The sequence below is a fragment of the Chlorocebus sabaeus genome, chromosome 16, assembly GCF_047675955.1.
Source record: "Chlorocebus sabaeus isolate Y175 chromosome 16, mChlSab1.0.hap1, whole genome shotgun sequence".
Lineage (NCBI taxonomy): Eukaryota > Metazoa > Chordata > Mammalia > Primates > Cercopithecidae > Chlorocebus > Chlorocebus sabaeus.
In genome coordinates this window covers 9392233-9409285 of record NC_132919.1, presented here as the reverse complement: position 1 = coordinate 9409285, position 17053 = coordinate 9392233, and the positions used below count along the sequence as shown (strand labels likewise).

General features: G+C 42.5%; 1 protein-coding gene across 1 annotated transcript in view; it reads left to right on the top strand.

Annotated features, from left to right (window-relative positions):
* The window catches only part of STX8 (syntaxin 8), a 331533-nt gene that overhangs the window by 29182 nt on the left and 285298 nt on the right, over nucleotides 1-17053 (top strand). Inside the window, exon 4 of the mRNA XM_008010330.3 lies at nucleotides 229-339. Coding sequence (XP_008008521.1) covers nucleotides 229-339 — 111 coding nt within the window. The remainder of the gene's footprint in view (nucleotides 1-228; nucleotides 340-17053) is intronic.

Below are 17053 nucleotides of genomic sequence, written 5' to 3'. Positions count from 1 at the left end.
GTTTGTAAGTCCCTCTGTGACGGTCCTGCCAAGGTCCTTTACCTGATGACCTGATGAAGGTGAAGGTCAGAGTAGGAAAAGCACAGGAGTGGAATGGTGAGCATCCCCTCTGGGTTGTAGTGAGTACAGTCTGTAAAAGCCACAACTGACTTGAAGAGCTAACTTAATAATGTAATAGTTAAAAGGAGGTCATTTATTCACCATTGGACCTTAACAAGATGTCTGCAGAACACAGCTTGAAGGGGACCGAAGACAGAACCTCTTGGATGATCTTGTAACTCGAGAGCGACTACTTCTGGCATCCTTTAAGAATGAGGGTGCCGAACCAGATCTAATCAGGTAGGATGTTTTCATTTACAGGGATTACTTGGTGGGCGAAGACTTCTTTGCAAATATTACAGCTGTTTCCTGAATGGCTTACTTTAGGCATTAAATCAATCAAAATCTATTCCATTCATTTGTAGGGTTGGACTGTAATTTTCTACTCAGTTTTCGTTAATTTTCTAGGTTTAGGAAACCAGGTATGTTCAGCTGAATCCCATCTTGGGTGGAACATACTAAGGGAGACTGTGGGTGAAGTCAGAACATTTCTTTGGCATTCTTTGGTTGAGTTTTCTGCTTTGTTAACTGCCTTCTAAACTCCCGAAGTCACTTCTTCTCTGTGTGGGCAAAGGAGTGTTTTGGTTTTGGTTTTTGTTTTTTTTTAAATCGGCATATTGAAAAAATGAGTCCTAATAAGACTGGTCAGGCACCCACAGAGGTAGAGGAGTTGGACCCTCCTCCCCGTTCTTCACCAGTGAGTGATTCACACTTCAAAGAGCCGACAGCTGCTCTGAGCCCGGCTCTTCTAGAAGACCCCGTGGACGGGTCCGGCTTTCCAAGGCTGAGGCTGATGAACCGTAAATTGCTACATCTTTAAAATTAGCCTCCCCGTGTTTCTAGAACTTCCTGAGCTTCATCATGGGAACCATCACAGAAGGCAATGAGCTTGGGTGGAGAGCCGCCTCTCCTCGTCTTCCACGCTAGGGACGATGCATGTATCGTGGAGAGGAGCTTGTTTCTAGTTAGTTCCCAGTTAGGAATAGTATGGCTTCCCAAGGGCAGTGGTTTTGGACCCGAGCCATGCATTATCAGACTCCACCTCAGACAAGTGAACCCGAGTGGGATTGAGGTGGAGGGGCAGGGGGCAGGGGAGTCTCAGGTGATTCTAATATACAACCCGGATTGCAAACCACTGCCTAGAACAAGCTGAAGAAAATGAAACTGTTTTTCCTGTGGATCCCAGCCTTCTCAGGAGCAGTTTCCAAGGTTCTGTGAAGAAACTGTGAAATACGGAAAGGTAGATGGGATGTTAAGTTGCTTCTGTGAAGAAATGAACCTAACGAGTCGGTGAGGGAAGGGTGATACTCTTTTGGCAGTCTCCTGGGCGGGGTTTAAATGAAGACAAGCCTGTGGTGGGCCAGTCTACTGTGGTTCCCCCATATTTCCTTGGCATATTCAGTCCCAGGGTACAGGGGTGAAGTATGTGGATGAAGGTGGTGTTCCAGGTTGGTCAAAGAGAACAGGTGAGCAAAGGAATCCAAGGTGGAAAGAGAGTACTGTCGTCTGGGTGCAGTGGCTCACGCCTGTAAGCCTAGCACTTTGGGAGGCCGAGGTGGGTGGATTGCCTGAGCTCAGGAGTTTGAGACCAGCCTGGGCAACATGGTGAAACACCGTCACTACTGAAATACAAAAAAAAAAACCAACAAAGTAGCCGGGCGCGGTGGCGGGCACCTGTAGTCCCAGCTACTCAGGAGGCTGAGGCAGGAAAATTGCTTGAACCTGGGAGGTGGAGGTTGCACTGAGCCAAGATTGCGCCACTGCACTCCAGCCTGGGACAGAGCAAGACTCTGTCTCAAAAAAAGAAAAAGAAAAAGAACTGTCTTTCAGAAGGGGCTTTACACTGAAGACAGAGTCTTTTTAGTCAAGATATTAATAAGGGCATAGTTAGGACGGGGAGCTTATTTCATGGAGGAATGGGGTCATGTAGAGAGATGATGAAGGGGGCAAAATATGCAGACTGTTCTGCTCAGTAGTGATGAGGCAGTCGTGATAGTCAGTTCCCATTTGAGAAGAGCGTGCTTTGCACCAGACTCTGCTCTTTGCTTGTCATTAATGATGCTGAAGGAACCAACCTAGGAATTTAGGCCAAGGACCTCTGAAGTCCTCCCATCAGGTCCTTCTGTTTTCTATTTTGTTGGTTTTTGGTCCCCACTTGCCTGCCTTTATCACCCCTCTGATCATCTCTGTGTCCTTTAAACTGTGACCGGCTGATAAGCAGCATCAGCATTACCTGGCAGCGTGTTGCAAACTCAGAATTTCCAACCCCAGTCCCAAAGTACGGAATTAAAACTTGGATTTTAACAAGATCATCAAGTGATTTGAATGCACATTATAATTTGAGAAATATTGCTTTGTATCATTCCTTTTTTTTTTTTTTTTTTTTTTTTTTTTTGAGACGGAGTTTCGCTCTATCACGCAGGCTGGAGTGCAGTGGCACAATTTCAGCTCACTGCAACCTCCGCCTCCCGAGTTCAAGTGATTCTCCTGCCTCAGCCTCCCGAGTAGCTGGGATCACAGGCGCACGCCACCACGCCTGGCTAATTTTGTATTTCTGGTAGAGATGAGGTTTTACCATGTTGGCCAGGCTGGTCTTGAATATCTGACCTCAGGTGCTCTGCCCGCCTCAGTCTCCCAAAATTCTGGGATTACAGGCATGAGCCACTGTTCCCGACCTGTGTCATTTGTTCTTAATCGTGGCAGTTTGCATCAGAATCCCCCAAGAGAGAATGGAAAAAAAAAAAAAAAAGAAATACAAATGTCTAGACCATATACTTGCGGTGTTTGATTCATAGTCTTTAGTGAGACCTGGGCAGCAGTAAGCCTGGGGAGACTGCTGGGTGGATTTAGTAGATGGCAGGGTTAGAACGACTGCTCTATGTCATGATGTACTAGTCATGAGACTTATAGCATGTGTCTGCTATTTGTTTTTTATATGGTAGGCACTATGCTAAGCTCTTTATGTACATTTGCTCAGGAGTGTTTTATAATATCCCATTTTGCAGAAGAGAAACTGAGGCTCGGAGGGTTCAAGATTCTAAAGCTAGTCAGTCACAGAACTTAGATTTTAGCTCTGAACTCGTAACCACTGCACCCTAGAGAGAGCTGGATGAGGTGTTAGAAGGACCCAGTTCTGTAGCTTTCTAGTCCCTCAGTCATCTGGGCTTCCAAGTCATTGACCTTAGACTGCGGGTACATGTGCTGCCCATTTTTCATTGTTGTTAGGACCAGGTGAAGTGATTACTATGAGATGGGCTTTGTAAACTCTAAGACCTTTATAAATACAAGATGTTATTACTGGAGCATTGTGTCTCCATCCGGCTGGGAGGGAGCTCATGCTGCCTCATTGCTTTGGAGATCTTCTGTCCCTGGTGTCATGCCCCTTGAGTGCTCTACAGGGACCTGGTCTGTGTGACCCCAGCATATGCTGCACCTGGTCCTCTGCCCTCCATTCTTCCACATCTCATTTGTTCCATGTCTGCTTGCCTCCGTGCCCAGCTTGCTGCCTATTGTCTTATTAGCGAACAATCTCGTTAATTCTAGCAGTGGAATCAGCGGCTGGCAATGTCCTGTCTTCTGGAGGTATTTTAACCAAAACCTCCTTAAACCCTAGGATTTGGCCGGGCGCGGTGGCTCAAGCCTGTAATCCCAGCACTTTGGGAGGCCGAGACGGGCGGATCACGAAGTCAGGAGATCCAGACCATCCTGACTAACACGGTGAAACCCCGTCTCTACTAAAAAATACAAAAAACTAGCCAGGCGAGGTGGCGGGCGCCTGTAGTCCCAGCTACTCGGGAGGCTGAGGCAGGAGAATGGCGTAAACCCGGGAGGCGGAGCTTGCAATGAGCTGAGATCCGGCCCCTGCACTCCAGCCTGGGCGACAGAGCGAGACTCCGTCTCAAAAAAAAAACAAACCCTAGGATTTAAACCACAGTGAATTAGTTGATAGGAATGTTTAGGGAATTTGGCAGGTTATTGTCAGGTGGTGGTTTTGGATAGAGGCCTTCTGAGGAAGACCTCTGGGTCCTGCCACTGGGACTGCCTTCTGCTCTTCATGCCTGTAAGGCTGATCCATGTGGTGGACTAAAGCTGTTGCTTGTTGGTGTGTTGGTGAGTGGCTGAGTGGCATGGGGACAGAGATCATACTGGGGAGACACTGTCAAGCAAAGGTAACTGAATCCCTGAGGGGTGAAATAAAGTAACTGGCCAGACCTATTTACATGCTGTCAAGATGAAACCAAGGGCAACATAGAGATTAGTGTATCTTTTCAGGACCAGAAGTCTAGGATAGATCAGAATAAGCTTCTAGAAGAATTCTTTTTAAAAAGAATGTAAGCCCTGTCAAGGAGAAGTGACTCCTGTGGAGTGATTTGAAGAAGGTAGACATGGACATGACACACAGCGATGGTCCGTTCCGGATGACGTGGAATCTGGCCAACAGCGGGAAACCAATGTGGCAAGTGGACATTGAGCACCATGAAGAAAGAAAGTCATTGCAGATACAGAGAGGAAGGAGAGTGATGTCAGTGGCCTGGAAGGTGAATTTCCCCTTCACTTCCATTGACGAATCCTTGTTGGGCTAGGATTGCTTTAGACCCAACACCCTAACGGGAACGTGTCCACATACGCTTGTCCAAAAAGGACAAATCCTGTGGACATTCCAGAGAAATCTGATCAATAAGAAAATTCATACTAGAAAAAACCACTCTCAAAAGCTATGTAGAAAAGTCCCCGGGAAATCTGCTCAAGGGCCATGAGAACAAATACCCAGCTAGCGTTCTCCAGCTGGTCAGGGAAGATGGCACCATGTGGACTTATTGAGGACCAGCAAGAAGTGTGTGGTTGAGTGAATGCTAAAGCCTAAGTGGACTGCCAGAAGTGGATTTTCTTAGATTTGAGGTCAGAGTTGCTGGTCTTTGATTTCCTTCACCTGCCTATGTGAGAGTATTATTTTTGCCTTCTTTACCCCTAATCCCCATCCTTGAGACCTCCCCTTCTTTCCCCAACTTCTCATACCTAATAGTTCTGTTGCTTGGACCTAGCCTTCTGAGGACCTTAATTCAATTGTAAACGTGACTTGTTCATTATATGATATGTTCAATTACAGTTCGATTGTATCCCCGTCCCCCCGATTGTCAGTTGCCTGGTCATTTCTAACACCAGCTGTTAGGGAACGCTCAGCTCTATCTATCTTTGGAGAAACTCATTCGTTTCTCTGCCAGTTGGTTTCTGTAGTATTTCCAGTGACTTACAGAGATTTCCTCAGACCTCACCACAGTTAATTCCCAGTTCTGGGTTCCTCCAAGATTTTCATGTGCTTCTCTAATCCCTGTATTCCTCCAGCATTTTTCTTTGCTTCTGTAGTTCTTGGTTTTTGTGGGGGTCAGTTGGGTTGCTTTGTCACTTTGTGGGTGGAGGGTAGGTGTCTTTCCCTTAATTCATGACGCCCAGAAGCACAGTGGCCAGAAAGCCTTGTCAGAACTTTGAAATGTTATAGACATGCTCATTATGGCACATTTTGTCATTAATGCTAGACCATGACCACAACACATTTACTTTTAGAGAACTGGGGTTAATCTGCTAATCAACATTTCTCTAGTAACTGACAGCAATGCCGCAAGATCAGTTTACCTTACCAGGATTCGCTTGGGACCTGGTGAGTCTGCCTGCCTGCCCGCCCACCCGCCCTCCTTCCCTCCCTCCCTCCTTCCCTCCCTCCCTCCTTCCCTCCCTCCCTCCTTCCCTCCCTCCCTCCTTCCCTCCCTCCTTCCCTCCCTCCTTCCCTCCCTCCCTCCTTCCCTCCTTCCTTCCTTCCTTCCTTCCTTCCTTCCTTCCTTCCTTCCTTCCTTCCTTCCTTCCTTCCTTCCGCCCCTACCTCTGTTTCCCTCTTTCTCGTTTACTTTGTGAAACCCTCTTTTCCTCTCTTTCTTTCCCATCCCTCGTTCCTGAGAGCCTTTCCATCCCTCTGTTCCCTCCTCTTTTCCTCCTCATATGTGGCCTTATTAGGGAGAGTCAAGTATGGTCAGCCTTCAGTTTGGATTAGCATTTCCTTTAAATAGACATTAATGTGGCAATCACATAATTGAATGCGTAACTTGTCATGTGACGGAATCTAAGTTTTACCTTACGGATTACTGGTCATTATTCTAAAGCAGTAAGCCTTGGTCTCAATAAGCAATGGTTGACTAATTTAGGGTATTTGGAAACTTGTTAAAGAAGTCTCTGCAACAGTGTCTCTTAGAAGAAGATAAGCCCTGTCTCATAAAGCAATGACACAGCTTCTGATTTAAAACCTTCCCGCCCTTTATATTCGAGAGCATTGCTAAATCTCACAATTAGTTAAATCTTTGCCTGTAAAGAGAGGGAAAAAACAACAAAAACCATTGCATACTCCACTGCTCTGTGACCATCTCAAAGATTATGTGATTAACTCAGCTGCAGTGGGTGGCTAATTGGCTGAGCTTTAATCTTCACACCACCAACTATGCAGAGGATTATAGGGAATAGGAAGTTGTTTAGAGTTTGAGGTGGTAGTTGTATGTCAGGAAGGATATATTAACAAGCAGACCAATTGGTAAAATCAAAAGAAGGTGGTAATGAAATGGCTACATTTTCTCAGAGTGCAGATGTTTAAAATTTGATTTTAGAGACTTTTCTCTTGCACCACTGACAAAACATGATTACTTCCAGTGTCTAATTCATATCACTCTATTGGTCGTCAAGATGGGCAAAAGAAAAATTTACATTAAATTCTGACATTAAAAATCCTCCTCCCCATTTTAAACCGTTGAATGTTTTATTTCAATTTAAATCTTGGTTTATAGGAAGGATGATTTATGTCCCAGAGTACTTAGATTTCCTAAAGAATCATTGATTTGTACTTCATACTGCTTAATGTTGTTAGCGCGTGACCAACCTACTCTTATAGAAGAAGGAAGTGGCTAAGGAATATACATCCATATCATAAACCCCCTTCTCTCTTTTATTTATATCCCTGAAATACAGCGACTTCCTAGCTTTTCTGACGTGCAAGGGTGTGCTGAAATCAGTACAGATTTGCTTTGTCCTCTAAGTGAGTGTAGGGATAGTTGAACCCCAAGAAGTTATTAAGTGCAGTCAAGAATATTATAATTTCCTGCTAGTTTAATGAAAAATAGGTAAGGAAGCAAAAATGGTGAAGCAAACCTTCCTTCATTAAGTAGATCTTTATTGAGTGCCTGCTATGTGCTATACACTGATACTGGAAGTGTAGTGGTAAAAAAAAAAACCAAAACTACAAAAGCACCTACTTTTTGCAGTTGAGCTACGTACGGTCCAGGGAGAGAGACAGGCATGAAATAACCATATAATCAGTAAAATATATTCAAAAAAATAGATTATATTTTGAGAGCATATTAGTGGGAAGCTGATTTAGCTAGGGAGACTACGGTTAATACTTAACTGTTTTTCTTTTTTGGAAGTGTATATTTTGTCTCTTGGCCTTTATTTTAAATACCTCAAGGACAGAGACCAAAGCCTAGCACAATTTTTAATAAATAATTGCGCAATGAATGAGCGTCTTCACACACGTTTCTGTATCTGCCGTAACATCCAGCCCAGAGTTGGGTATACAGCAGGTGTGTTGTTGATTCAGCACGTTTTTGTTGACGGAAAGGTTGACTGAGCCAGGAGGCGATAGACTGTGTTAACTAAACAAACCTGCGAATGTCACACTTTTAGTACATGAAAGGTTTTTTGCCTGCCTCGTGTAAAGTCTGTCACGTAAAGCTGCCTCCGAGATTCAGGTTGCTTCTGTCTCTGGGCTGTGCTCTCATGACACAAGGCCTGCGTGTTCCCCATGGCTGGAGAAGAATGAGGGTGTGGAGAACTCACATCCGTCTTCTATGCTTTGGCCTGTAAGTTTCACACACTCAGCCCCTTGGCCATAACTAGTCACGTGGCTCCAACCTAGCTGTGAGGGCGGCTGGGGGATGTAATCTTTCTGTATACTCAAGAGGAGGGTCTGGTGAAGCATGCAGCTTTGTCTCTGCCTCCCTGATTATTTTGGGTAGTTTGATAGAAAGACAAATAGCTTTGGTACATAGTCTTGCTGCTTTCTTCTTGAGCAACGATTAGAATCAGAAGTTACTGAAGCCACGCAAGGTGGGCTAAGAGGTGTCCATGGGGGGATTAGTTTGTCATTTATAATGCCTGTTCTTGGCCGGGTGCGGTGGCTCTCTCCTGTAATCCCAGCACTTTGGGAGGCCAAGGTGGGTGGATCATGAGGTCAGGGGTTCGAGACCAGCCTGGCCAACATGGTGAAACCCCGTCTCTACTGAAAAAATAAAAAAATTAGCCAGGCATGGTGGTGGAAGCTTGTAATCCCAGCTACTCGGGAGGCTGAGGCAGGAGAGTCTCTTGAAACCAGAAGACGGAGGTTGCAGTGATCTGAGATCGCGCCACTGCACTCCAGCTTGGGCAACAAGAGTGAAACCCCATCTCAAAAAAAAAAAAAAGCCCATTCTTTCAGAGTTCAGAGTTTACTCAGGAAGGGGAAATGTACACAAAGACAGATTACAGCACAGTGGAATTAGTGCAGATGGGTGTGTAGAAGCGCGATGAAGACCAGAAGGGAAGGTTGTTTCTTCAGCATTCAGGGGAGGAGGACAAAGAAGTCTGGAAAAGAGGGTTGTGCTTATTGTCCTGACCCACTCTGACTGACGTTTGTTAAGGGGGTGCCTGGGTTTAGCTCTCAAGACTAGTGTAGTAGTTGGCTGCCCTCAACCACGTACGACAGATAACCCTACTGAAAATGGCTTAAATAGGGAAAACTGTCCCATGAAATAAGTTGCAAGTTAGGGAAGTGAGAGGGTTGATTGACAGCCCAGTGGTGCTGTCAGGGCTTCGGGTTCTTGCTGTCTCTTCATTTCCCTTCGCCTCCCAATACTCAGTGTTGGCTTTTCCTTCTGAGTGACTCCTCTCGTGGTCTCAGAATAGCTACAGCAGTTCCCAGCCACACTCCAGGCATAACGATAGAAGAGAAAGGAGAATGTGTTTTGCATGAGTAATATAATTCATATGGCTAAGACATCTACAAAGCATTGAACAGGATTCAGTGAAAAATCTTCCCACTATGTCTCCTCCTCCTCAACATAAGTAATGACTCTCAATAATTTTTGGCATATCCTTCCAGGGTTCTCTTAAGCGCATACCAGCAAATAGGAATGTATTATTTCTCTCCATCTTTTACACACTTGATAACATATCATACATCGCATTCTACAACATTCTTTTGTCACCTGATCAAATATCTTGGAGATTTTCCCTATCGTGACATAAGGTTTTGTTGTTAGTTTTTGTAGCCTTATAATATTTCACTGTATGCATTTACTGTCATTTATTTAACCAGTCTCTTATATATATGAGTATTGTTTTCAGTCTTTTCTATTACAAAACTATAGTAGTGAGGGATTTTGCATATGTGAAAGTATATCTCTAGGTAAGTTCTTAGAAGTAGGATGACTAGAGGCCAGGCACGGTGGCTCACGCCTGTAATCCCAGCACTTTGGGAGGCCAAGGTGGGCGGATCATGAGGTCAGGAGATCGAGACCATCCTGGCTAACACGGTGAAACTAAATACACTAAAAATACAAAAATACAAAAATCTCTACCAAAAATACAAAAAATTAGCTGGACGTGGTGGCAGGTGCCTGTAGTCCCAGCTACTTGGGAGGCTGATGCAGGAGAATGGCGTGAACCCTGGAGGCGGAGTTTGCAGTGAGCCGAGATTGTGCGTTTGCACTCCAGCCTGGGTGACAGAGCAAGACTCTGTCTCAAAAAAAAAAAAAAAAAAAAAAGTCAGATGGTTGGGTCAGAGGGTATGTGCATTCGTAATTGCAATAGCATTTCACAAGTTATTTTCTAGCAGGGTAGAACCAGTCTAGACTCGTGCCAGCAATTTATGAGTGCCTGTTTCCCAACAGTCTTTCCCAAAGAATGTTGTTACTTTCGTATCCTACTCCAAACTAACATATAAAGAGAGCTTTATATAGTAATATCTTAGTAGAGTTTTATGTAATTATTATGTATAACTATAGTGAACTAAGGTTATAAAGAAATTCTCTTGTGTTTTTTTTTCTGGTACTTTTGTGGTTTTATAACTGTTAAATCTTTGATCCATTTGGAATTTAATTGGTGAAGAGTATGAATCCTACATTTTTTCCTACTTAGCTCTATTCTATTTTTGTGATTGACTGCATTTTTTACTTAGTAGTTCATTTTCTCATCTTCAAATGTAAGATGCTGCATTGTCATAGAATACATTCCCATATGTATTTTGATCTATGTCTGGACTTTGTAATGTGTTCCATTGGTCCTTCTGTCTAGTTATATGCTAGTACCACATTTTCTAAAATATGGATACTTTAAGTTTTAATATATGATAGGACAATTCTGCCATTAAACTTCTTTTTAAGAGTTTTGCTTTTTTTTTTTTTTTTTTTTTTTTTGAGACGGAATCTCACTCTGTTGCCATGCTAGAGTGCAGTGGCGTAATCTCGGCTGACTGCAACCTCCGCCTCCTGGGTTCAAGCGACTCTCCTGCCTCAGCCTCCCAAGTAGCTGGGATTACAGATGCCCACCACCACGCCCAGCTAATTTTGGTATTTTTATTAGAGACGGGGTTTCACCATGGTGGCAGGATGGTCTCGATCTCTTGACCTCATGATCCACCCACCTCGGCCTCCCAAAGTGCTGGGATTATAGGTGTGAGCCACCGCACCTGGCCGAGTTTTGCTTATTTTTTTAACACGAATTCTAGAATCAGCTAATGTAATTCCGTAAGACAGAACAGTTCTTTTAAAAAAAATTGGGATTGTGTTAAATCTTGAAATCTCTTACAATGTTGAATTTTCTCATCCAAGATCATGGGATTTTTTTGTTTGTTTGTCTCTCCAAGGCATTTTTCAGGTCTTGCAGTAACATTTTCTTCAAAAAAGTGTGACATGTTTCTTGTCAAATTTATTTGTTTTTTTAATCTTTTTGGTTGCTCTTTTAAATCCAGGTTTTTAAAATTGTACTTTTCTATTGTTTATCTGAAAACTGTTGATAATTGTCTGCTATTAATATTAAAGTCACTTTTTTTTTTTTTTTTTGAGACAGAGTCTCGCTCTGTCACCCAGGCTGGAGCGCAGTGGCATGATCTCAGCTCACAGCAAGCTCCATCTCCCGGGTTCACGCCATTCTCCTGCCTCAGCCTCCTGAGTAGCTGGGACTACAGGCGCCCGCCACCATGCCTGGCTAATTTTTTGTATTTTTAGTAGAGAAAGGGTTTCGCTGTGTTAGCCAGGATGGTCTCGATCTCCTGACCTCGTGATCCACCCACCTCGGCCTCCCAAAGTGCTGGGATTACAGGCATGAGCCACCACGCCTGGCCTAAAGTCACTATCTTAATTCTCTAATAGCTTTTGGCATTTTCTTCTCTTGATTTTTTTTTTTTTTTTTTTTTTTTTTTTGTATTTTTCAGTTATTTGTTTTTAAAGAGCAATGAGACGCTTCCTGGAAGCTTCCTAATTGACTTTGGCTCAAAATAGAAATAGACTATTGTACCACCTGACCATATTATACCAAAAATTATGGGAGAATGGGGTTTCTGTGATTGACTAGCTTAGTTCAGGAGGGAGATATTCTTGAGCTGAAAATGAGGATGAGGTTATGGTCTCTGAGCAGTGGAGCCCTGAAGAAAGTTGAGGTTCTGATAACAAGGAAGATGAGACATAATGATGTTGGGTAGGCAAGTTGTAGTGTCTGTATCATCTCTTCTCTGCAACTCCCTAAGCAACTGCAACTCTCTTCTTGAAGTTTCTTCAAGAACCAGAGACTCAAGGTTCAATTCTTTGACCTCATTAAGAACCTTCATTTCTTGTCACTTCTCCTTTCATTGAAATCCGAGAGAGGTAGTAACTCGCTGACGTTTTGGGTTATTTTATTTAGGCTCAAATGAACCTAAGTCATTACTTTAAGTCTCCAATTCACTTTTTTTTTTTTTTTTTTTTTTTTTGAGACGGAGTCTCCCTTTTTCATCCAGGCTGGAGTACAGTGGTATGATCTCGTCTCACTGCAAGCTCCGTTTCCCGGGTTCACACCATTCTCCTGCCTCTGCCTCCCAAGTAGCTGGGACTACAGGTGCCAGCCACCACGCCTGGCTAATTTTTTTGTATTTTTAGTAGAGATGGGGTTTCACCGTGTTAGCCAGGATGGTCTCGAACTCCTGACCTCGAGATCCGCCCGCCTCGGCCTCCCAGAGTACTGGGATTACAGGCATGAGCCACCACGCCTGGCCTCCAATTCACTTTTTAAAGAAGCTGTGATGTTTACACCCATCACTTGTCTTCCTGAAGAGGTTTAGGAGAAGTACTTTCGAAGTGCAACCAGTTTTTTTTTGTTTTGTTTCGTTTTGTTTTGAGACAGAGTCTCGCTCTGTCACCCAGGCTGGAGCAGTGGCGCGATCTTGGCTCACTACAGCCTCCACCTCCGAGGTTCTAGCAATTCTCCTGCCTCAGCCTCCCAAGTAGCTGGGATTACAGGCACATATCACCATGCCCAGCTCATTTTTGTATTTTTAGTAGAGACAGGGTGTCACCAAGTTGGCCAGGCTGGTCTCGAACTGCTGACCTCAGGTGATCCACCTGTCTCGGCCTCCGAAAGTGCTGGCATTATAAGGCATGAGCCATCGTGCCCAGCCTGCAAACAGTTTTAACGTGACACATTTATACAGTTTCATAGAGCTGGTTTCTTCTGCAGACAGATAATCTTGTATATATTTTGTTAATTCTTGTTTAATTCTATTTTGAGAAGTAGTAGCTTCTGGCTTTGTCTACACGTTCTGGAGAAATGTTAGTAGATAATTTGGTGCACGGACTAATAGAATGACAAAGGGGAGTATTTGAAATAGGAACTGACCAGAAACGTGGAATATATGTTGCCTTAGCACATTTTTTCCACTGTTGATGCTGCATCATCTTTTTTGCTTCACAGTATGTCTTGAAGATGATGAGGCAGAATGTTTAGGGTAATACTGTTAACTAATGGTCTGATACTAGCCATATAATGTGTACAGTGACCATGTTTTCTTGGAGAGAAAAACTAGGTATGTCATATGATGAAGTATTTTTTGGGGACTCTTCTCGGTGGAGGAGGCGGTTTGGTTGATAGTGTTAGGCCAAAATGTTGACCATTCCAGTGGTTTATGGGAATGAATGTTTGTTTCTGAAGAATGTTTTTTAAATATAAATTTATTTTTAAAGTAATTTATTACATTGTTAAACTGTACAAAAGCATAATCAATGAAAATTCAGGCTCCTTCTACTTACTTCTCACCTACAATTTCCCAATTTCTTCCCCAGAATCAGCCCCTTTTTAACAGCTTTCTGTTTGTGCGCCCTTCCGGAGGGATTCTACATGTATCCAAGGATATATGCACAGGCCCGTATCCCCAGTCTCTGTTTCAACTTGTTTATGTTTTTTTTAAAAAAACAAATTATAATACAATATGCATTCTTTACTGCACGTCATCTTTTTTGCTTAACAGTATATCTTGGAGATGACGAAGTAGAGGGCTTCAATACTCTTAAATATCTTGAAACTACCTTAGAACTTGACAGTGTAACTATTTGAAGTTTTTAGGTTAAGTATGTTCTCACAAGACTGATTATCACCAGAAGAGATCTCTGTAGCTACTTAGTCCGGATTTTTTTTTTTTTTTCCCTCACCGTGGGATAGGAAAGGAAGCTCTATTAACAGCCTGACTTCCAAATAGACACTAAATGTAAAGAAAGATTATCTCTCTGGATGACTGATGGAGCAAATAAAACCAGAGACCTTGAGATCTGAACAAATGGTCATTGCAACTCCATGTCATTGATCAAGTCAAGAAACGTATCCAGCCATTATCATGTGAAAGAGAATGAAGCCTAGCCCGTCCACACGTGGTTAGCAGCGGCAACCTGGTAATTTCTCTCCTCAGCAGGTTTTTAAAGCTAGGCAACAAAGAAAAATCAAATGAAAAAATTGTAAGGCTGCTATCATAGTACCTATTTTAAAAAAGAAATCATGAAATCTGGAGAAATAAGTAAAATGAAAGATGTATGAGACTTCTACACTGAAAACTATAAAACATTATTTAGGGAAATTAAGTAAAACTGAATAGATATAGAGTAGTCCCATGCTTAAGTGCAGAGGACACGTTCTAAGACCCTCAGTGGATTCCTGAAAGCTTGAGTAGTACTGAGCCCTGTATATGCTATGTTTTTACTTGTGAATACTTACCCATGGTAAAGTTTAATTTATCAGTTAGGCACAGTAAGAGATTACCATCAATAACTAATAGTAAAATAGAGCAGTCGTAACAGGATACTGTAGTAGAAGTTATGAGCGTATAATCTCTTTCTCAGAATATCTTATTGTCTATAATGTTTTCAGAGTGTGGGTAACTGAAACTCTGGAAAGCAAAACTTTGAATAAGTCGGGGTGGGGTCTTACCATGCTCAGATCTCTTCAGTCTCTGTACCTTGTTCAAAGAGTGGGAGACTCAATATTGTAAAGTCGTCAGTTCTCTCGAGACTGATTTATAGAGTTAGAGCAAACCCACTTACAGTCCCCAGCCAGATTTTTGTTTCTGTTTTGTCACTTGAGAAGCTGACTACAACCACTGTTTATATGGTTAATGCCAAAAGACAAGAGCTGAGACAATTTTGAAGAACAAAAAGGCCGGAGGACTCACGTGACCAGTTATCCAGACTCACCTTAAAGCTATGATGTGGTGTTAGCACAAGGATGGGCAAATAAACCAGTGGAACAAAAGAGAGGCCTCAGAAGCAGTTTCACATACATATTGTCACCTGATTTATGACAGAGGTAGTCTTTTCAATAAATGGCCTGATGTCAACTGGATATCCACATGGAAAAAATGAATCTCTGCTATCACCCTACATAAGAAATAATTCCAAAAGGATTATAGATCTAAATGTGAAGGGTTGAACCAGAGAGCTTTTGGAAGAACACAAGAGAACATTTTTATGATCTTGGGAGAGCCAAAGATTTCTTAACCAGGCCACAGAACACACTAACCATAAAGGAAACAAGTGATACCTTGGATTTCATTAAAATAAAAAATTCTTTTTATCAAAAGATACCACAGATATTGAAAGATAAGCCACAGAATGAAAATCTGTATTTGTAGGACGTATATTAATATTTGACATAGGAAATGTATCTTGGATATATGAAGAATCCCTATAAATCAGGAAAAAGGCAAGCAACCTGTTAGAAAAACATAGGGAAAAGACTTGAATTTCACAAAAGAGGATATTGAATGGCTGACGAACATAAGAAAAGGCATTCAACTTCACTAGTCATCAGGTAATTGCAAAGTCAAGTCATGATGTCATACCATTATAGTACAAGAATGGCTAAAATTAAAATGACGGACATATCAAGTGTTGCTAGGACGTGGAGCAGCTGGAGTTCTTATATACTACTGCTGGGACTGTAAATTGTACAGCCTCTTTGGAAAACCATATTTGCTGAAATGGGAAACTGTATTTGCTGAAATGGAACTATATGAAAGGCATGTACAAGAATGTTTATAGCAGTGCTATTTTTTTTTCTGTTTTTTTCTTTTTTAGAGATAGGGTCTTGCTATGTTGCCCAGGCTGGAGTACGGTGGCTATTCATAGATGCGATCATAGTGCACTGTAACCTCAAGGTCCTGGGCTCACGTGATTCTCCCACCTCAGCCTCCAGAGTAGTTGGGACTACAGGTGTCTCTTTTTACAGTGCTTTTCTTAGTAGTCCCACCTGGAAATAACCCAATGAACATCTATAGTATAATGAATACATCATGGCGTGTTGATACAATGATGTCACACAGCAAATGAGAATTAACAATCTGCAACTATACACCACACTATGGATGGATCTCAGACATCATGTTGAGTGGACTAAGCCGGATAGAAGAGTTCATACAGTTTATACTGTATGATGCCACTCCTATAAAGGCGAGACTTACAGTGTTATAAATCACGAAAGTGGTTCTCTTTGGGGGAAGTAGTGATTAGCAGGGCTCTTGGGGTTCTGGTAATACTTCGTTTCTTGCTGTGGGTAGTGGTTGACTGTGGATATTCACTTTGTGAATCGTCTTTGAGCTGGGGATTTTTCTGTTTGTATGTTCTACTTGAATTAAAGAATAAGTACAAATATATGCATTTATATACTACATGTATTACACGTGTGAGTAGATATGGTTATATCTGAATACATACATATATACTTGCATGCATATGCGTACAGATAACTGCACGCGTGCATGCGCACACGCGCGCTCGCTCGCTCTCGCGCTCGCGCGCGCTCGCGCTCTCTCTCTCTCTCTCTCTCTCTCTCTCTCTCTCTCTCTCTCTCTCTCTCTCTCTCAGAGCTATGTCCTGAACAGACCACAAGATGGAGATGTCAGTCAACAGAAGGGCAAACTTAGCCCATCCTAGTTGCTAGATTTTGAAAAGTTAGGGTTTTTCTCCCTGTAAAGTTAAGACAATGTTAAGATTGCTTGTATTAATACTTGTTAACTTCAGGATAGGAATTATATCACCCTCCAGTTCTTTCTGTAACCTTTTCCCTCTTCCCTCCGTGTCACCGTAAGCCCGTTGGTCATTTTTATATTTCCCCCGTAATGACTGTAGATTCTGCCCCATCCCCACTTTATTTACTCTTGTTTCTTTCTCTCTCTCTCGCCGCCTTTTCTTGCCTTTTTCTTTCATATTTTTTTCTTGTATTTCTCTTCCCCTCTGGAAAAATATGCTTGATTTTGGCATTTCTTGATTTTAGTTTTTATCTCCTATTCTTGATTTTTTTTTTTTTTTTTAAAGAAGAGGGATGCTTTTAATACCTCTTTGTAATAGTTTCTAATTAAGTTGTCATTTAC